At 38.9% G+C, this 22,529-nt stretch overlaps 1 protein-coding gene across 2 annotated transcripts in view; it reads right to left on the bottom strand.

The window, feature by feature from the left end:
- The window catches only part of LOC122789921 (sestrin-3-like), an 87,070-nt gene extending 69,262 nt beyond the window's left edge, over positions 1-17,808 (bottom strand). The window contains exon 1 of one of the 2 annotated variants that reach the window (XM_044057384.1): positions 17,596-17,808. In XM_044057384.1, coding sequence (XP_043913319.1) covers positions 17,596-17,658 — 63 coding nt within the window. In that variant the 5' untranslated portion in view covers positions 17,659-17,808. Of the gene's footprint in view, positions 1-7,984; positions 8,106-17,595 lie in introns of those variants that run through there. The other variant, XM_044057385.1, reaches the window with a different exon arrangement.
- Between the last annotated feature and the right edge of the window lie 4,721 nt (positions 17,809-22,529).

Genomic DNA, 22,529 nt, shown 5'->3' with positions numbered 1-22,529 from the left:
TCTGTGACGAAAGGGCAGCAAACAGCTGACCGACAAAATGCCCTCCATACAAAAAAAAAAGTTCAACTTTAACCGGATTCATACTCTAAGATGGTATATATACAAAGTACTTTACTACACTTCTGGGTAAATATGTTTGTCCTTGGTTATTTTTAGGAAGGAAATACCCACCTCTCCTACGGTCATGTTAGGAATACACCAAAAGGTAACTTCACCTAACTTTGCATGGACTCTCTACTCAATTATGCAGAAGATCAGATTAAAAATGAAGTTGCATATTAATTAAAAAAAAACAAAGGCAGCAATAGGTTTCTTTAAAGGCCAGCTCAAGTCTTCAGACCTTAAAAAAGGGGAAGTTAGAAATTTAACTAACAAAGAATGACTGTTCTTGGATACTGGCTACCTCTACCTGCAGTACTGTTAATTATATGCAACCAATTGTGCGCGGCTTTGTTTAGCTTCCATCTCCTGCTATATTTTCACTGAACGAGTTTAAATTTTTCTTACAGCCCCTTGAAATTTACTTTTATTATTGATACCAAATTTCCATTAAAACAGTATCTTCCAACACTTCAAAAATCAATCCCTAAATGAGAATTATCATTTTGGTAGAGGTTTAAATTTTGGAATCTGATGCAGACAGAATGCTCCTAAGGTTGATTTCAAAAAGTATACCACTGCAAACTCACAAAGAGTATTCTTCAAAGTTCTAAAATTCTACATGCCTATGTATTTTCATAGTTTCAAAGGACCCCCTCCCCCCCCGAAAATGTTCTGATGACTGATGACCGACTATTTAACCATATACTGTGTTTTCAGCATCCTGTAGCTGAACAATGTTGGCCACATACCTTTACAGAAACGATGGTTAACCACAAAATAAGATTTAGCAAGAGAAAGGTTTCCCATGCATGACTGCCGCTTTCAGAAAAAGCTGCTGCAATGAAAACTCAAGGGCTCACTGAGCACATGATGCAAGCTGGGCCTGCAGCAAACAAAGGCTGGGTGGAGTGTCTACGACAGAAAAGTCTGGAAATGAACTTATGAAGAACATGCTTAAATCCGCTACTTTTTTACATTATATTCCATTATTCACTGCTCTTACTCTGACCAAAGGGCACCCTGTAGGCAAAGAACTCAAACGTGCACACAAATATACAATGCTTATAACATCCAGAGGAATAAAGGCATGATCAAAGAAGGGCAGAAACACTGGACCACTCCTTTCACAATACGGTTAAAATGAGCTTCTCTGTAATAAATGGGGTCTGTATCAGATGCACAAAAAGACAAAACCACGATCACTCACATGAGCGAAAATGCCGGGAATCGAAACTGTGATTGTGGGGTCATGTTACAGTGAGGAGTGGGATATTTGCCTTTTCCTCACTGTAGTGCGACCTCGGAGTTGGAATATATAGTTAGCGGGGGGCGCAGTCCCCCACAATAGCAAGTTTGATTACCGGCATTTTAGCTCATGTGAGCGTTCGCGGTTTAGTCTTTTCGGGCTTATAATATAGACCCAATAAATGTACAATACACTTTTCACTCCTGAACATTCTACCAGACAGCATTATAAGGTTCTGCTTCTATACACAGACACCACTGGAACCTTAGATAAAAAGCCAGGACTACTTGGAAATGCTCAATTAATTCATCCTTACCTACCAACAGTCCTTTGCAAAATGCAACATAAAACTGCAGTAGTTGCTAATGAATGTACTTTAAGTCATCCTCGCTGCAAAATGGCAGAACATCTTGGCAACCAAAACCTTTAAGCTCTGCTGATTTTCTACATGACCTGAGCATTTTACCTGCTGTGGCAAGTATAAAATTATCCATCACAAAATGTTGCAATTAAAACTGTAGCTCACAACATATCTGGGCATGTATAACACAACATTTAAGATCATGTTAGTTAATGTCATCAGGTGTGACCGCAATAGTCCCTTCTCCCACATGATCCAGAAAGTGGGAAAACTGCACCCGATTAATCTGCATTCAGAAATGGTCTTTGCTCCTATCCACAACTTCTCACTTTTAGGGATTCACAGAGCATGTTCACCACTAAAGCACCAAGAAAGATACCAGAAGCCCGGCTCACCGAATTCCTTTGGATGGTTCACAGGTAAATATCTGTTGTCGTTACTGCAAATTCCCTTCCCATACACTGCAAAGAATCAGCTGGGTTTATGCAGACAGTAACAGTAAAAAGGTTTAATTTATTGTTTTTCTTTAAGGGGGATTCGTATGTTACTTTTTACCACAAACCGTATTGGTACTCAGACTGATGCATGCTGCAGTTTGCATCACTATATACTGTATTGCATTTTTGGCAACCCTGGATAGCAGACTGTTTAAGAGGACTCAAATAAGATAGTGCTGTAAGCACATAGGATACTTAAGCTTTAAGCAAACATGCAGCAACAGTAGCCATGAATGCAAAGCAAGCAAATGCATCTTATGGGGGGGTGGGGCTAAACAAGACATGGAGAAAAAAAGAAATCATTGTCCTGTGATGGAAATATGTACACTGCATGGTCCAGAAGGATTTGAGAGGGTTTACAAACAATAAAAGTAGACAAACTTGCAAAGTAAAAGGAGTTACTTGAATCAAATTATGTCAGCATTCAGGATGGAAGTGCCTTTCAGAAAGAGAAATGTAGAAAATTAAAGGGACACAGATTAAAACGTCGGCGATAACCACATTCCAACTGATGGCCACAAGGGCTGAAGAGACAGAGAGGGTTTCCTTCCTTACTTCTGTTTGAATGGTAGCACGGGTAGACAGAAGGGGGAGGGGTACAGTAGCTACTCCACCTATCCTCCAAAACCTGTAAGTACAGCCCACTGTACTCTCTGGTCTCAGAGAGCTGCAATAAGGGAAACTGTGGGCACAACAAGGACCTGCTTCACAATATGGAGGTACTCTCAACTACTAATATGGTAGAACCTCCAGCAGAACCCTGAGTCAAGACCAAATGAATATGCAGAAATGAGAGGCCTACAGCAATTAAAGAAATGCCAGTGAGATAAAATGGGGAACCTGGTTTCAATTATACTGTGTTTAGCCCAGCCGGGAAAAGACAAATTATATCAGTTCAGGTTTTAGTCAAAGATTTTGCTATTAAATCACAAAGCTGTGGACATGTGGAGGTAACAATGCTTCTCATTTACCGCCAAGGCTGCACTATCTTGGGGAATATATTTAGAACTGCAGAAGGACTTGCCCAGTATAAGAACATATATTGTGAAATGCAGGGAGACTTTCTTGTTTAATTTACAACCCAGAATAACCGCATATGGCTTTTGTGTCAACGTCTGAATGTGTTATTTACTACATCTGGACATACAAAGACACTTGCTATGCTGAACTCTGCATTCCTCATCCCATCACATTCACTGATGGGAGTTTAACATATACCTGCGTAATTCTGTACCATTTTAAATATACTTTTCAAAATAACAATAATCATAAAATGGAAATAATATTCTACACTAGGGGACTCCCTTGAGCAGGACGCTTCAATTAACATCAGAATTTGCCAATGTCTAGAACCAACTATCTCAGCTGATTCATATGGTTACCCAAATGATACTGGCATAATCATCTCTCCACAGCTGATTTCAGGGTAAAAGGAAGCACAAAGAGGATGCATTAAACAGCCAGCATTTACATGGAAGATCAGTGTAGAGTGATGCTGGGAAAGCCAACTAATCCCTAACTGTACACAGATTTCACGTTTCTTTCTCTGCACACTGTGAGGCTCAGATGTTACTTATGACAAGTCACAACCCTCCTACTCCAAAGCCTGACCATTGGTTTCCCACCTGCCCATAATGGCATGTTGCCCTAATCACACTCAAATGAAAAAGTCAGACAGAAAGCAGGGTTAACAGTACACCAGAAAGGCATGTCTGATCACGCTGTGCACGTAGAAAGAAGTTTATAGCTTCCAGTTTTTGACTAGCAAACAAACTACACAACATTGACATTACATTTAATTATGACTCACAGTAGAGTTAAAAGGAGAATGTGGGCAAATACAGGAAATAAGTTAAAAATGCAAATTTCGCAATACAACACATACAAAAAAATATACAGTATGTAGCAAGGCAGCAGATGTTATTCTCAGCACGTTGCAGCTTGGACTCTCCTGTACACACACACACACACTGACGTCACAACTCTAAATACATATACACAGTCAGATGAAACAAGCAACTTCCTTGCTTTAGGGAATGAACAAATATTCTGTTATATGCTGCAGTCTGCGTTACATTTTTAAAAATAAAACAAAGGCATTAATCCTGATGCCACCATAAAGCAAGAACATCCATCCATCCAGCATTCAGGCAGGACTTGCTTCAGTTGAGTGTCACATTGAACAAAACTGCCTATGTGTCCGAACTATTATATACACAACTAAGTACTGCATACAAATCCCGATGTCAGTAAAATTAAGCAAGCCTTTCCCCAAATAAACTTATCTGCTTATCTCTGGATGTAAATTTGCCACATTCACATAAAATAAAGTCTGAAGTAAATGGCTACTAGTACACTGTGCTCTTCAAATCTTCCCTTTAGACACCTATCCTGCTCATTAGAAGGTGCCTACAGCTTCTGGTCTGCCCTTCTACCACCAATGCTCTTCTGACTTTAGCAATTCTTGATGTGGCACCCATCAGGCTTTGCTTTTCCCACCACAAAATGGTGAAGTAGGGTTCCTATTATATAGTAGAAGACGCAATCCTTCAAATGTGTCCTGATCAAACTTGAAAGCATGAAACGGCAAAATAGGGAAACGGCATACAAGCGATTTCTTTCCCAGAGAAAGAAATCGCTTGGCCGCCTCCATTACTTTGCCATTTTCTTCACTGCAGTGCGGATCTCGGAGTTGGTATATTTAAGCAGGGGGGGGGGGTGTAATGTTTTGAAGTTATTTTTTTCCCTGGGGGAAAAAATCCCTGTTAGAGTGTTCGGGATTGTAAGCTTTTGCTTACATGGACTCGATAAATCGGCGTTCGCTGATTTAATATAGACCCGTGAAGTACATGGGTTCATAGGTGTGTACTAGGCTAATGGCCCTGAAGCCTTTACAAGCCCAACCATAGGATTACCATGGCATTGTGCCACCCGACCTTTGTTCCCAGTGCCTCTGTCGAGTACAGCCACTGGAGTGATCCCCAGGGTGAATTTTCTGTTTCCCATCCATTCATCAAGATTTCTCTTTTAAGAGGGCCAGTGAGGTGCTCTCTTTGACATGTATGGGAAGCCTATTCCATAGTATGGGCAGTCTTTGGGTTATGAACCCGTCCGTCCAGCATGATGCTGGAAGTATGCTGCCACACATACATAGCTAGGAGTTTAGGTTGTCTATGACAAATCTGCAGTACAAATATCTCAGCTGGTACAACTCCCAGTACTGGCTCACCTTTCTCAAGCTAGCTCTGACCCATAACAAGTACCATTCAATCTCAACAGCGGCACAGGGATACAGTGTCATCTTCTTAGATTAATGAACTTTTCTCACACAGATTCTCAGCATAGCAGAGGCTCCTCTGTCCCTCCTTTTAAACCATTACTGCTGCTCTAATTACAGTCCCTACTTCCACTGATGCTGAAATGGTGGCACCCAGTGGTGTATCAAAAAAGAAACTGGTGTTATTACTGCCAAGGGCCTCTAGAGGGGATTACCTTTTCACACAAATGCTTCTCAGTTCCCTTAAAAGTAGTGTACATGTTCTCAGCTTCCCATGATTATTATAAAGGGTAAACAGAAGCAGTTTTCAGCAGGACATGCCCAGAGTTAGGGTTGGGATAATAGTTAAGGCATTTTCCTTATAGACACAAGGTACAGGGGTTGATTCTTACCTAGTGCAGCATGGCTAGACTTAAAAAGAACCCCTGGGGGGGTCATTAGCCTAGTAATAATACATGAACTTAAGGACAGTACCCTATCCTCCTCCAGGGAGTAATGTCACAACAAGAAAAGCCACATCCTCAATCTGGAATATGAAAGACTACCACTGACCACGCCACATGCTCACTTTCGTGGCAGAGCATATGACATACAAGACATCAACAGCATGGCTACAACAAAGTGCTCAAAAGGCCAAAATACAACTGCAGAGCATTAACAAAAACCAGAACCTTCAAACATTAACTCAATGTTGAAAAAGTGTCTTTAGATGGGAACATAAGGACAAGAAACACTCCCACACACTTATGCAGCTGTTGTCTTTTTATTTTACTATATGACCAAATGTAAAAGAGAATGCAAGGGTACTCTGAAGGCTGAAATTAACTGTCCTACTGACTTCAGGTCTAAATCTGACTGCTATGTTTGTTTCTGTTCTGTAATGTAGGCCCCCAAAATGCACACTGCCAGCTGACTCACCCTACATTTGCTCTTACTGTGTAGAGATGCAGGCGCTGGGTGGTAATAACAAAAAAGTGGATAAGATGGTCTACCCAACTGACAAAACACTAACAAAAAAAACAGACAGACCCTGTGGTCACAGACAGGATCTTTCTCTTAGTAGGTTCCCCATACTGGTAACTGTCTGTCCCATTTTAACAGTACCAGCTTTATCTCTGAACCCATACTTAAAGGTTATCTATAGAAACAACTAATAAGAGATACCATTGTCTTTTAAAGTGCAACAGTAGAGGATGTACGTTTGTAGTAAAACCTTCAAAGAAAGATACAGCTTGGCAGATCAGCAGCAGGACACTTAAGAATGACACTAATAGCATCTTCCAAGGAATACATTGGCACTACCATGATGTCATGGCTTGGACAAATGTGAGCATGTATTATGTTTGTTGAAAGGATGTCAAAACTCATTTTTTAATTGTAATGTAAATCACCACCATGATGTGTACGGGAGCGACTGTGGTTAAATACCTTGATGAAAAATAGGACTACATTTGGGCACATCCAATTACAGATGATGTCTACTGCCACAGACACCAGCCAACAGCAAACAGCCAAATTCCCACAAAATGTAGCTGAAACAAATAGGTCTTTAGAAATTAAGAAAAACAAACTAGTCTTCGTACCAGATCAGATTAACTATGCATCATGTAAGGTGCAGGTAAAACTGCTATTTCTGAAAAACAGCTCTGCGTTTGATACCGAAGCTTTGATTTAAATGTTTTCAGTCTCTGTACCCTTTTATGTATTTGTGACTACCAAACGAATTAGGGCACGGCTAAAAAGGGTCCTTGGCCCAGGTTATTTTTAGCAACTGTAACATAAGAAATAAATAATTATTTCTTTGTATCTGTCACGACACAGCATTGATCCACATGCATCTCTTTTTAAAATTCAGCCAGGAAGCACTCTTTGGTTAAATAACATGCTCAGACACAATTAGAAAAATGGATGCCAAGAGAATCGAACCTTGGACCACAGGAAACAGCCCGTTAACAACTCAGAGCTTTAATCCTCTCCATGAACTACCAGACATCAGCAGAACTATTTTACTAACATAAACATAATTGCTTTAAATTAAATTATGAATGTCAGTATCTAGACAACAATAATTATCTAAGATTTAGTAGATGGAAGACCAAAAAAAAAAAAAAAAAAAAAAAAAAATCAGAAAATTGCTACATAAATGGCACCTTGAAGAAATTAATACAAAGTGCTAAACCCACTTTATAAACCTTAAAGTCTCTATTTTCCCCAGATAGAGTATCTCACAAGCTTACTTTCACAACTTTTGTTAAACAAATAAACTACATCTACTCAAGTTCAAGATTCAAAAGCGGATATGTTTAGAAGAGTAGTTACAAGGGAAAAAAAAGCAGATAGAGAATAAGTAACCCATAATACCTGCTGCACTCTCAACCATAAAAAAGTGCCATTAATACATACCAGACACAGCATGAGAAAGATGCTAAAACTGTGCAGATTTTGCTTATCAAAAATATCGGTAGAACACAAGAATCCAACAACAACAAAAAAAAATGTACCTTATTTCAAAACAGATACTGTAGCCAGCATAAAATGAAATGCCTACATCACCACAATTTCCAGCACCAAGGCTGTGAAAACTTGGAAAGCCTGTCAGCTCTGCTACTTTCAAGCATCGCACAAACAAACCTCAGCTTCTGCAGAATATTTTATTCAACACAGAGGCAGAAGTATTAGGCAACTTCTAAATACAGTGTCATAAACCACATCATGTCCATCAACCAATTACAGCATTGCATTTAACTCACGCCTTCTTATCTTATTACACATGCAGAAACATGTTCTTGAAGCTCTAAAAAAAACTTGACCTCCGAAAGAGAAAACATACTTTCTCATTTCAGAGAGAAACAATAAAGCAAAGCCCAAGTGAAAAAGTGGACAAAACCATAAAACACAGAAAACATAAAGGTGTTATACTATATTCATTTTGACAACAGCTAAAAAGGACTACAAAGTAAATAGTAAATCGGGGGGGGGGGGGGGGGTAATAGACCTCTCCACAACATATCTGCCTACACCAATGTAATCAGACTATCTCATGAGGTCTGCTTTCGGTCAACAAGAAAGCAAAACATTACTGGCTCAAATTACTTGTTTCGGAATTCACAGATCACTAGACATGCTAGGTTCTACCCCTGCCTTCTACGTGTAACATGACGCCAAGTTTTGCTTTATGGGAAAAACATACACACACTCTGAACGTCTGTGGAGAAAAGGCAAATTATACAATTATGTTAAGAATCAGATGCGTTATGCAGGCTGTGCGTGTTTGCTGAACATCAATACGACTTGTGCAATCAAGGCATCTGTGCTAATAAAAAAGTATTGCTACTGCCAGTGTGTGTGTGGGGCGGGAGGAACCTCAGAGCTGGACATGTAGCAAAAGAAAAACTCACAGCAGACTTTGGCTGAAAACTTAGCATTTCCTCTCATTCTGGGCTGTAAGCAATGTTTGGGAGTAATACACAAAACCACCAGCATCGATTTTTTTTTTTTTAATAAGATCAGAAGCCTGCCCACTAATTACCCCTAAATATCATTCCAAGACCAGTCAAACACTTATAGGGCATACAGGATACGGGTCTGCACCAGCCCAGTAATTGTAAGTTATGTGAGGGACACTGTTTTGCTTAAGGGCAATTTTATCAGCATCTAATAGACTTCACACTATGAATGCCAGTGGTCAACTGGAAATACGATCAGTATAAAAGCTGTTTTCTAGCATGTAAGGCCTACTTTTAAATGTTTAATTTTGCTGTTTCACTTTTCAAACTAAACTAGGTTCTCTGTAAGTGAATCTGTTTAGTCCGAGAAAGTGAACAGCGAGTAAACTGTACACCTGGGAGAGCTCCAAGCAAATTAAGCAGCCCTAAATACTGCTACAATGAAAAAGGGCCATTGCATCATTAGAAAAATAAAAATTCTAACTGCTCTTTCCCAGTATCGGAATACTGGGAAGCCCACAGTGCTGAAAATGTCAGAGTGCAAAGCTGTTATCACCATGCTTACCTTTGTGTTTGTCAGGTTCTAAATACTATTGTCCCATAAAAAGGAATATGCCTGCTCCCTTCTATCAACTGGCTTTTCTTCTACGTTGTGTCTCATACATGTATCAACCCTTACCATGCTGGCATTTTTCACTTCCCTGTGCAAGACTTCTATCATTCAACTAAGGGCTTAGTTTGCCTCTCAGTAGTTGCACACAGATACTGGCTTCGTCCCCACTTTCCTGCATCTATGCTTACTGCCCAATAAACCGAGCCAGTATGTCAGCTTCATAGACCCTTTGTCTACTATATCACACGGCTTTGGTGGCCCACCCTCATAGATCATTTTCTTTGGCAATAACACGGTACTTCCGCAGTCACATATACAGCATACCGATTACTTTATGTTGTACTATGCAACTGCCCCCCCCCCCCCCCCCCAGTTCTTTCCAAACATTTATTTAACCTCATTTCCTTCTCAGTCTCGGGGCTTCTCACTTAAGTCCACAGTAACCCCAACATTCATTTAGTTCTAACCATCTAGAGTCACCAGTGTAGTTCCCATGGAATTAATGGTTAAATTACACAAAATTATGGTAATTCTTTCAAGATGATTTCCCTACACTTGCTCTGCACCGTAGTTAAAGAAGGATGCCAGAAGAATTTCCTACCTAGCAAATTGCCCTTTAACCTGTGCTGCAGTGGTCATGCTAGACTTTGGCCAATGCAACACCAAAGTCAGTAACAAGGAATGTAATTTCACCCACTAACACTACAGCCCTGCCATCGAATTCATATCCACAATTTGGTCGTGCACAGGTTAACCACAAATGCACAGTTCTCCTACATACGCGTTTGAAGTGTACCTGCAATGACCATTTCTTTATTATGGTTACTGATTAACTTGACTGAAAAAGCGAGCTACCTCCCTCAAAAACATTTTCTGTAGTCCGCCTCACTGAAATATTTACAGACCTTAAGCTACAAGTAATGTTACCTGAAGCAGACGTTTCTGGGAAACCTAAAGTTCACTACATCTTCTGAAATGATTATGCAAGAAGTAGACATGGCAGCCAATCGGTCAAGAACAGCATTCCAGTTTTGTCTCTTCTGCTCAGTATGCATACTTCTGAACCTTGTTAACCATCTTGTACCTTCGTAATTACAATCTGTGTCTCATTAATGTGTACGTCATTACCACAACCAGGATCATAACTGCAAAAGGCCAGAGTGGATCAGTAGGTTAACACGACAGCTGATAAAAAGTGAAAACCCCATCTGATTTTATTTAACAATGGTTTAACATTTAATTCACATTACACAACTACTCCAGTAGCAGACCAATGGGATGAGTCTCCCATAAATAGGCCAGTTTTACCTATGAATTTACACATCACAGCTTAGTTATCAATCAAACTGAGCAAATGCTGACTGATTAACAAACATCAGCAAACAAGCAAGTTGAATCTGTGCACTGAGGCTGCCCACAACCTCCTGTGGTGCTACAGAACATCACTGACTTCTCTGTTAGACAATCTCCATAAAAACTACTCAGCAAGTGTATGTATGACTTAGCTGTTAACTGGCAAAGGTCAGATTCTAGGGCTATAGAAATGCTGCAGGAAAACAGTACTTGTATTGTAGTTACTGAAGCAAATGGTACACACACATCTTGGGGATATGTGGCATTACCTGAAGAGGTATGTCAGACAGAGCTTCACTTTTTACACTACTTAAAGTGTATACAAGTACAGGAGTGGTTTAGACTGCCAATGTCAGGAAAGTAAAACTACTTGAAGCGGAACTTCTAAGACCATAAGTTCAATAAAACCATAAATAACACACTGCTTACTTTGTTGGTAGATGGTTACATGTGGTGACCTTTCAATGCCTGTACTGCGGTATTTTTTATGCAAACCTCAGGGTGTCAGGACTCAAGTGCAAAATTTCACTCATAGCAGAAAAAAAGTGATGATAAACATGGAGTTAATGGATCTTGGGCTTTTTACAATAACTTGCCATGTCACAACCTTCATGTCAGCAAGTTTTCATATTTAAGTAAAAAAGAAATACCCATTTAACACAAACAATACACAGTAACAGTGCTACAGCACAGAAACAAGAAACAGTATTGAATTTCAATGGCAGAACACATTATCAGAGCATAAATGATGCACGGGAAGCTTTTCTTACCTGAATGACACAATGATGACCACTTGCATTCCAATCTCACTTTCTAACAGTGGAAAGGGCTTTTTATTGGCTCTGAATATTAAACACTCCCTCGACCTGATGGCATTTATACCATTCCTGTTGTGCTATATAGAGTGTTCTGGCAGTACTGTTGTACCTCCTACTACACAGAACACCTGAGTGAGTTGCCCTCAACAGCACTTCATTTATCACAGCATAGCATGCAGCAGACTAAGTCAGGATGCAGACACAAATTACAGGCTGCATCCATTTGGAGTTTAGGCTATGAAGCAATGAAGCACTTAACCTACAAAGTGTACTTCTCCAGACAGGAAGGGGGGGGGGGGTTAGATTTAAGGTGACTCAAAGGCAGAGAAATATTCATTGACATATTGCTTCAAAGCATCTCAACCCCAGTGGATGCCCTTCACTAATGTCTTGATTCCTCAACAAAACAGATACAATTATCTCAAGCCTGCTGTATAGATGCCATAAAAATTATAACTCAAACCTTTTATGTTTCCAAGCCCAATGAATGGGAATTACAGTACAGGGGTTATTGGAATATCCCCATCCAATAGACTGCAAGCTAGTTATTTCAACCCCTCACCAAAAAAAAGGAGGCAAGCAGAATGGACAGTCTAAAATCAGCAGGATAACTCTAGGTTTGAAAGTTAAAATATGCAGAGTTTTCTTTTCCCTGCACACGCTATTAATAAGCTTTCTGTGTCATGTCTAACATAGGATCTGCAAAGCTGCAACCCCTACACAAACAAAAAGGCCGATTACATTACCTGCATACATGCTGACAGGTGGTCTCCCTTCAACCTGTACCATTCTGGAACTGAAAATCTCATAGGGCAAGCCCAGGACACACTAAGATAACCATCTGAATACCGGACTCCATTGCATGTTCAGCCTTTCTTTCCCTGGATATTGTGCACATGACACTCCTTACAAAACCTGGGTACCAGCTTCATCTGCTCAGCTTTTACTCACTTGGATGAAGACAGCTCAGTACCAGATGCATACCCTCTGCATCAGTCTCCCCTCAAATAAAACAAGTAGTTTCTACATATTCTTAACTGGAAGGATGCCCATTTGCTCATCAGTTCTGGTTATTCAGTATATATCAACATCCCATTACCAGGGTAGTAGAAATGTTAATCTTTGATGAAAACATTAATGTAATAGCAGATTGCACAGGACAGAGCTAGCTAACAAGTGTTATATTTAATTTTTCCTTAAGAGATGCAAAACTACCAGCACCCCTGTATGTGTTAGCTCATTTCTTCATTGTGTGTATTTGTACACTGGGAGGTAATTGGGGAAAATATTTTCTTTATTGATCAGAATGCATCAAGAAGAAGAAATGTCTGCTCTTACTTCTAAAACATAGATGACAATGTTTCTTGAATGGCATTTTGTCCACTTTGTGCTTCTGGAGATTGCTACAAATAGTCAACAGCAGTGTCTAAAGGAAATCAATATCAACTAGGCACAAGTCTACAGTGTGGCACAAGTGCATCACAGACAAACCCGCATGTGAGAAAGAAGGATTAGCACTACTGTTTTCAAGATGTAAACCATCACTGGTAAAGCAGAATGTTTATCAAGCAAGCAGAGAAATGAGAAAGCTAAATGGGCCAAGTAAGGCATTCTAATCTGCCACCAACATCTATGCTTAAATACACAAACTTTTTTGTGTAATGGACTGAATTTTTAAGAGCACATTCAAAATTTTTATTTGCATATTTACTTTTTAGACAACCCAATGTGCTTCACAGAGCTTTCAAAATGTTACTCATGCTCTGACTTTGTACAACATATATGCATTCCAAATCTACTGTTTTCATAAAATCAATACCTTTAGATAAAAATGCTTTCCCTAGTGTCCCAGAGTAATCTCTTACTATATTCCATAACAAAAAAAATTGCCATAATGGCTTGCTGATTTCTGTACATTCAAAAATTGTTGGTTCTAAACTGTGCATTGCCGAGACCACAAACCATTAACTTGTTTCTTTCAGTCATGAGGGGTTCAAAAACAAAATGCTGTTAACAGTGGCTTCCACATGACTGCCACCCAAGTGGGGAAAACAAAAAAGGAAGAGAGAGAAAAAAAGGGACAGCAATCTTGGATTAAAAATGGTGACAGCTAAGCACAAACCTAGGAAGAACACAAAACAAGAGCTGATACCAGAAATTTCTCTACCAAAGACGTGTCAAACCACCCCTACTTAAAGCCAGGTGAGTCCACCTCATACTAACTCCAGTACAGGAAAATGAATTATGAATAAAATGCAAAATGATTTTCTGAGTTGTTTGCAGTACAGCAAAGGATGCAATGGGGGAAGTTTCTGCGGTCGAATGTGTAGCCATTAAAAAAGCTGCAGACAAGTGGGTGACAAAAGAAACAAAATTTGACAAAGTGATGCACTTCCATCTGAAACAGGAAGGAGTTTTTGTCTCTGCTAACATTCCAGATACAAAAAAGAACCAGTGACAAACAGAAATGAGTTCTACTGAATTATTCCCACAGTTCTGTAGTCTGCATAAAATGTTTCTCCATGTACAGTCTCTCAGCCATATACACAGTAATAGCTTGAATATGAAGAACTTTATTAGACAAAGTTATAAGGCAACAAAAATTACTTGGCAAGTGCAGAAAGTTTCATAACATATCCACTGCATTCCAAGATAAAACAAAAGAAACAAATGTAAAAAGATGTGTTTTATAAGCAATACACATGCACAGATAAAAAAAAATACATTCATATAAACATTTGTACATAGATATACACACACTATATGTGTATATACATATGAACGCCTGCACAAACATACTGTTAAATTCAGATACACAAAAATCTAAAAGTAGTTTGGACTGCCTAAAAATCAAAGGATCATGTAGTCTTGTCTCAACCGAACAATTATCTGTCTTTTAGCTACAGCATATGTTCCCGTTCATACAAAAATAGGGACTCTATCTTGTAATGTGATCACCCAGAAATCATACTCCAAGTTCCTACACAGTTTCAGTGCAGCAAACCCAAAGAAATGCCCAACCTAACACAGATGGGAACAGCATTTCAGCAACAGAGTCTACATGAAAATGTCTCACCCCCCCTAAGAGTTAGTAATCATAAAATGGAGCACTGTTAAAAAGTTAAGTGGTCAGCATTCTAATAATCATCTGCCATGTACAAGTAGTGGGTATATATACCATTCTGTAAATGAGGCTAAAGAAAGCAAACAAGTCAAGGCTAGCCTGCTAGACTGGAAAAAACAAAAGAAGCGTACTGCAAAGACAACAGCTAAAAGGAAAACCATCTACAAGCAAGGCTTCTGCTTACCTCTTTATAATAATCTTTGTTGTTTGAGCTAACAAATTAAATCAAACTTCCCTCACAATATTCTAGGAAATTCACCTACAATTACTTAGGCAGGTGACCTACAAAGTGTACATATAATACATTTGCAATTCCTTAAGTACTACCTTTAAGAAATTTTGCACTGTGAATGAACTATGGGCTGTGGATATGACCCCCCCCCCCCCAAAAAAAAGCAAAATGTATGCATATCATTATCAGAAAGCAATAATAAACTATTAAAATATGCAGGTATGCTACCACTACCAAGATGGAGTAAGGAAAATGCAAAGAAATACAGTTAACAAGTAATGCATATACACAAAGCAGATAAATGAAGTCTATATATAAGCTGTGAATCAGAAATTATGCTGAAGTCTTTTTCCATTGTCTACTGCAGCAGGAGACGATATGGACTTGCAGTAAACAACTCTAGCTGGAAGCAGCGCCCCCATGTGCACAGTAGCTGCCACTGCATAAGGTAAAGAAGAAAAACAACTTTGATTGGCAGTGATGTAAGAAAAGAAAAAATATGCACATCCCAGGACAAAGAGAACTGCAGAGAGAAAAAAAAAAAAAAAAAAAAAAAGAGAGAAAAAAATCTACAGTCTACTGTACATGCATCTAGTGCGCACCCTGCCAAAAAATAAGAAAGGTTGTTTTTTGCTGTAAAAATAACATTAGGGAGGTTTTTTAAAACACAATTCTTTAATGCCAAGACTGCTGCCACTAGAGGTGAAGTTAATCAAATCTCCTGATCCGTTTTATTTTTTCTACAGTGTTGGAATGTACTGGACAATACTGTATATATAATACACAACAGACTGCATACACAATGGGTGGCTGCAAAAAAATAAATGAATACAATTGTAATACATAGAAAATACCTATCATTGTAAAATAGCCTCTTCTGTGTAAAACAGACACCAAATTAAATAAGCATATTTTATTAGCATAAAGACAAGCAACATTTAGGAGAGGTAATATTTCACACTGGCTGAGTTTAACTCAAAGACAAAAAAATTCAAAAATATTTGGTTTGTCATTTATCAATGCATATTTCATGCAAATCTCATCACTTACATTATACCATATACGCAGACCTATGCAAAACTGTAACAGAACTTTATGCCCAGTCCAGCTTTTGACTGCAAAGTAAATGCAACAAAAAAATGAAGTACTATGAAACCCTGATTCAGGTCAGACAATGGCAGCTTAAGTACTCCTACTGCCTTTCCTGAAAGGCAAGACCTTAAACAAATGGATTTAGAAGTGGACCCCAACCTAAAAAATGGTCTAAAGATCAGCTAATGTTAATCACAAAGGCACCTACAAATGAAAATGTATGTGAAAAATGCACAGCAATTAATACAGCTGTTCAACTCTGAGAACAAAGACTCCGGAAAAGATGTAAAGACAGGAACATCCAATGGGGGAGGGAACTGTTGGATACTTTCACATATATAATGTCAGGGCCAATGCTGGACTAAACAAAGGAATGCTTACCATATGACCTACCCCCCCCCCCCCCCTTCTTACCACTCCGCATTCTGCAGGAAACAAATCAAACAGCTCTAAAAACAAGGAAGAAAATGTAATCAGGACCTAACTGTTTCTTGCACAGGTGTTGGAAATAGCAAAGGCAACTTTTCAGTCACCACACCCCCTGCACCAATTCTACAGGTAATACATGTCCAAATTATGATCTACTGTGTACAACAGATCAGGCAATTGGACTTAGTTTTATTTTAGGTTATTCATGTGACCACTTGGGGCTAAGCTTCTTTAATCGTACTTCAGTCAGCCAGACAATGGATTACTAAGAAAACTACACGAGCACTGATATTAATACTACAAATTAAAGATGGTTACAAAATGATAACGTGAACACAAAAGATCATATTAAAATGTGCAGCCTAATTACGATTTAAACGGAATCCATGCCTATCCAGCATGGGATTACTGAATGCATGGGTAATACATTACTATTCGTGCAATAACCGTATTATTAAAATGCAACTGCATGTTATAAGTATTAATCCCACTACAATATCTGAAAACAAGTTTCATAAAAGTAATGACTGACACACACACTACAGTTCTATTATTAACTTGAACTCTACTGGTGACACGACTCAAATCGCCACTGAAATTATCTCTTTAACAGATCAACCCTCTGGCATAGGCTGGCACCGTGTGCCACAACTCGAAAACTTAACCACTATTACCAGGCAAACACTACGACATCAGGAAACATGTCAGTGTGCTGCACAACACCTGGTTCAGGTCACTGATGACGGTTACTGCTGTTTTATTATCACCACATAACCCGTTACGTGCGACATCAACTAATTCCCTGTGCTGCTGCTATCAGCATAACCAACTTGATCGACTGGCTCAAGCGTTCTTTTTCTTGTGTTGGATTATTCCAAATGATAAATAAGACAATTCTCATTATGCCAGTGCTGTTAAGTATCACGGCACGGTTCGCTATCAGCTGTACCAACAGATTTTGAGCTCCGTTAACAGTATACCTCCGCTCAGTATTAGAGCCATTACCTGACTCTGGGTACTTGGCAAGTTCCCTTGCGGGTACTCCATGGCTCGGGCATAGATGATCATTTTCTACCTCACTGGGCCTTTCCTTTAGCCACTTGGTTGCTACTCCGATCGTACGCCACGTCCTACTCCTACGGCCGGGGACAGACATGGAAAAGACTCCCGACCAAGTCACCGTCAGCTCTGCAACAAAGAGTCCAGAGTTAAGCTTGCAAGTCTCAGCAGTCTCAGCCAACCCACCACACCTCCTCACCGCAGCCCCCTTCCAGTAACCAATCACACAAAGTTTTTCCAATCCGTCACGTAAGGCAGGGCTTTAACTCGCATGCTGGGAATCTGCAAGTAGCCAATCACAGTATCGTTAAGACTGTGGAAATTTACCGGCCCGGCAGCCAGATGCTCCGCCCCTAGAGAGAGCGGAGGCTTTGAAAAAAATGTGGAAGTGAAAAACAGGCCACCGAAGTGGGGGCGTGACTGATTAACAGGGCAGGATGATATTCTGTACTTTAAAGGGGCAGTAGTTAATTGACAACCTTCTGGATGTTTTTCAAAACGGTCAATGTAGCCTTATATTGACTTTACCACCGTCTTATTTAACTGCGTGCAGCACCATTGAAAAATGATGCGGTGCAGATGACTCTGCAGTTTGCTGTTTTGTAATTAAAACATTGCTGATCTTAAACATGTATTTTACAGCGGGGATATGGATATTTTGGTGGCGTTGCCAAAAAAGAGCTTAACTGCACAAGTTTAATATTTTTGTTTTATTATTTCTTTTGTTAATGATATGGGACTGCGTTCAGTCAAGCAGATCTGTACAAAGTATTACATCAGACGCATGTGCAGTCATGCAAGCAACACCAGTAACAGCAATCGGTATAATAAATTACAAACAGCGCTGCAGAGTATAAACAGCTGTATGAGACCAGATTTATACCCTGTCTACTCAATGTTTTGTAGATGAAATACAAACGAGGATGGTTCACCTTGCCCCTGAACATTAAAATTCAAAGCACAGGTTAAGAAACTTTAACTTCAAGAAAGATGAGCAGAATTTTATTTGTTTTTAGAATAGGTCTTTAATTATCAGACATAAACAAGTGATAACGAATCTTTCTGAAGCATTGATATATCTGTGCGACACAGACTACTACGTATGTGTGTCTAAACATGTATTAACTTGATGAAGAAAATCAGTACATCTGGGAGGAGCAATACTCAATCTTGGAGTGAAGATCACAGAGATATGGCTAAACCATAGCTGTTGAGCGGTATGAAGTGGTCTTTCTAGGGTTGGCGTTTGGATATAGTGTCCTTAACAAATGAGCCCACCCCCCAAAAGTTTGTCCATACTTTGTTCTCCTGTGTCCATTTCAGACTCTTCCTGGTATGATAGAAAGCTGTCATTCGCCTACACTGCATGCTGAAACACTTGGTGGGCACTGTACAGCCTTAGATATTGAGTTGAGGTGATTGTTACTTTTCAAGGAAAGTTAGTATAATTAACTGAATACTATGCCCCAAATGAGCAAAAGCATTGTTCCGCTTTGAACCACCAACATTTTGATATTTTCTAAGCAAATTCAGTTTAAGATTTGGTTTACATGCACTTACAGCAACAAATCTAGTCTAAGCTTTGTGTCACACCAGTAGCTGTTGATGATATTAAGAGACTCAAGATCACTATTTATCTGATGATTAATCTGTGGCTGTATGCAATGTCTGTAGCTACGCTGCTTTAAGAATGAAGTAGACATTTAAAACTTCCTCAGCTTGAGAAAGAGTTTTCTGTACCATAACACAACAGCAAATATGGAAGCAAAATAAAATTTACTCAAGCAGTCAATATCATGCAAATCTTTGATTATGCAATGGCTTTAGGGTTACCACCTGTCCCACTTTGCGAGGGACAGTCCCTCTTTGGGCAGTCGTGTCCTGACAAAAAATATTAAAAATGGCAAATTTCCTGAGATTGTAGGACATAATTATGTCCCATATTTTATGTAATAGTTGCATAAAATAGTTATTTATGTATCTAAAATACCTAAATGTTACAAGAAACAGAATAAGCAACTAAACTGTTACAAGAATAAGCTTTTATTTAGGCAAAAAAGTTAAGGTCTATCCTTTGTATTGACAGTGGGTATGTGTCGGCCTATAAAATCTGATGTGGGTCCCGAAAATGTCCCACTTTGGCCATTTGAAAAGGTGGCAACCCTAAATGGCTTATCTCACATGAAAGAAAACAGCATAATTTAAGATAGATAAATATTTTAATCACTTTTGGAGCATATGCCAACTGTTGTGGACACTGTCACTGAATCCATGTCTAAGCATCTTAAACAGAGTATCTTGCCAGAACTTCCCTCCTGGGGAAAAAGTAAGGGAGTGCACTTAATCAGGCCAAGAACACTAAAGCTGTGTGATCTGATGGTATACCATCTGCAGTTTGAAAGGCTGGGGCAAATTATGATAGCAACATTAAGTAAAGTTGTTTTCCAGAATTTAAATAATGAAGAAATTCCAAAGAGCTCAATAAATGCCAGCATCATTGTTGACTTTAAGAAAGTAAACTAGGCCAATTGTTGAAATCGATGAAGCATTGCTTTGTTTTCTACCACAGGAAAAATCAATTGCTCGCATTCATCTGAAACCTGTTTTTCTTCTCAGCAAAAATGTCCTGAAGGATTCTCTTTGTACAGTGTTCGACTGACTTGTTTTGACAGTTATCATAACTGCCATTGCTTGGAAGATCCAAGAGAGGTGTCAGGAATAAAACAAGACATGTACATGACTTTCATTGCCCTGCCAAATACTTTAGTTTCAACAGTTCTGAAGCCTTGTGGAAGGTGCAGTCAATATTTTGATGCCCTAAAATATAAATCACTTTCTTGAGGTACATAGTCAGGTGACATAATGCATATCTAACGCCATGCTATCTTTTCTGAAGCGCTACATTTCTGTGCTTCCAGCTGTTTGAACAATTTGTACCATAAGTGACATTAGGTTTTAATGTACTAATATATTTTTCCCTGATTTCCACTTGAAATGGGACATGACACAATTAGACTTACTCTTTCAAAAATGAAATAAATAAGTGCCTGCTGTTTTGTACTGTACTTCATAAACAGATGAATTAATCATCCAAAATGTGAACCAGGCTAGGTTATGTCCAACCTTGTGCTTCACTTCAAAACTGCCATCTCTGTCCTTATAAAATATTGCCTTCCTACTGGAACTGACAATGGAAACAACAGTCTTTGATCATAGTCCCCTCTGCTTGAATATCAAAGTTTCAAGCTATCTGTCACTGACATACAAAATGTTGATATAGTGGCCTTATAGTTGCAGAATATTTTCCTGCATAAGACTCCCAAAGTCATAGACTTCCACAAATATTAAAAACACCAGTGTTGTTTACCACTTTCCTCAAAGCATTGCAAGTAACCTTCTACTGTTTACCACTGGCAAAGAAATACTGAAAGCAATCAAGTATCTCTTCTGTATTAGTAACTACTGCTAACAAAAATGCCAACCAACATAGGTTTCACTGTATTCATCACACCTTCAGAAAACTGCTTTGATGAGTTCTTATTGACCCTAATGCTGACTCTGACATATGAAACAGTGCCATGACATGGGTATACAATACATTATCATTCCTATTGTTCATTATGAATGTGGACATACCTTTCAACTAACACAAGATTTGCAGAAAATCTCTGATTTTGCTTCATACTTTTGTCCTGTCTCTTATAAAATATTTGATTTCTAGTAAATCACCAAGGATTACAGTTTAGTCAGTAATGCTAGACGTTAAAATTTCACGCTTACTGTTCAGAAAGTTAATAGTGAAGCAAAACCTGTTGCTCTATTAACTTTTTAAATAAATTTGAGGAACATTTTAAAAAGTGCCCTGATTTTGGCTTTTGTCCTGCTATTATTTCTGTCTTTGTTCCTGATTCTTGAGCAAAGCTGTTGAGAGCTATGAATGTGACACTTGATTGACTTACTGATTTCACCTGAAAATACCTGGGGTGTACCACCAATGATGCTGCAAAGAATTCTGTACATCAGGTGTGAATCCAATGCACCGATGCTTTCTGGAAACTAATGTAACCATTGTCGAGTTAATGCTTTTCAGTTATTCAGATATCAAGATTTGCTGGGCTGAACATAGTGTATTGATGCTTAACTGTTGACTCCTCAAACACTTTTTATTTTTCAACAATTTTCAGCCATCTTTACCATTATTCAGTCAAACATTTTAAACAAACAAGATCAGAGTTATTACAAATCAGCCAAGTTCACATCTAGTCAGTAAAGGAGAATCCAGCATTGTATTGCAGTAAATACTGGTATAGTTTTTATATTTCTTCTGCCTCCTGGTGTTTCATTTTGTTGGTTGCCTTGTCCTCCAGGTGTTTCCTCTCTACCTATGGCTTCTTTAATTTCATCTTGGTTGTGAGGTCATCTGGGGATAGAGTGAGTTTCTTCATTGCCTGCTCTTCACTTCCAGCCAGTACTTGGCTGTCTCTAGTTTCAGTGGGCGACATTTCAGCTGCAGATAAGGGCTGCTATTGTGTCATCCTTTGATATACTGGCATACATAATTCCTTTGGTATTGCAGTCTTTCCTCAAGCTTAGTGACATTTGTTACATACCCCACAGAGCTATTTTTTTGCCTGTTTTCTACCTACTCTAACTAAAAATATTTGCTCTGAAAGATATACTGTTATAAAATTACCTTGTGGCTGCAAAGGTGTACACACCTTCTGGTGACTGAAATTGTTTTACAGGCGTTGCATGTCCAATTTACAAAATATAAGTGTTGCCTATCCATTTAAATGTGATGAACACAGATTATCGGCTTTATCTTCTGCACCACTGCCATCAGTATTTGCAATGTAGCCAGTTGTGAGGTTTTGAATTTC

The sequence above is a fragment of the Protopterus annectens genome, chromosome 15.part0, assembly GCF_019279795.1.
Source record: "Protopterus annectens isolate FY-2018-M chromosome 15.part0, PAN1.0, whole genome shotgun sequence".
NCBI classification, from domain to species: domain Eukaryota; kingdom Metazoa; phylum Chordata; order Ceratodontiformes; family Protopteridae; genus Protopterus; species Protopterus annectens.
Note: the sequence above shows the minus strand (reverse complement) of the source record. Positions and strands in the feature narration are given on the sequence as shown.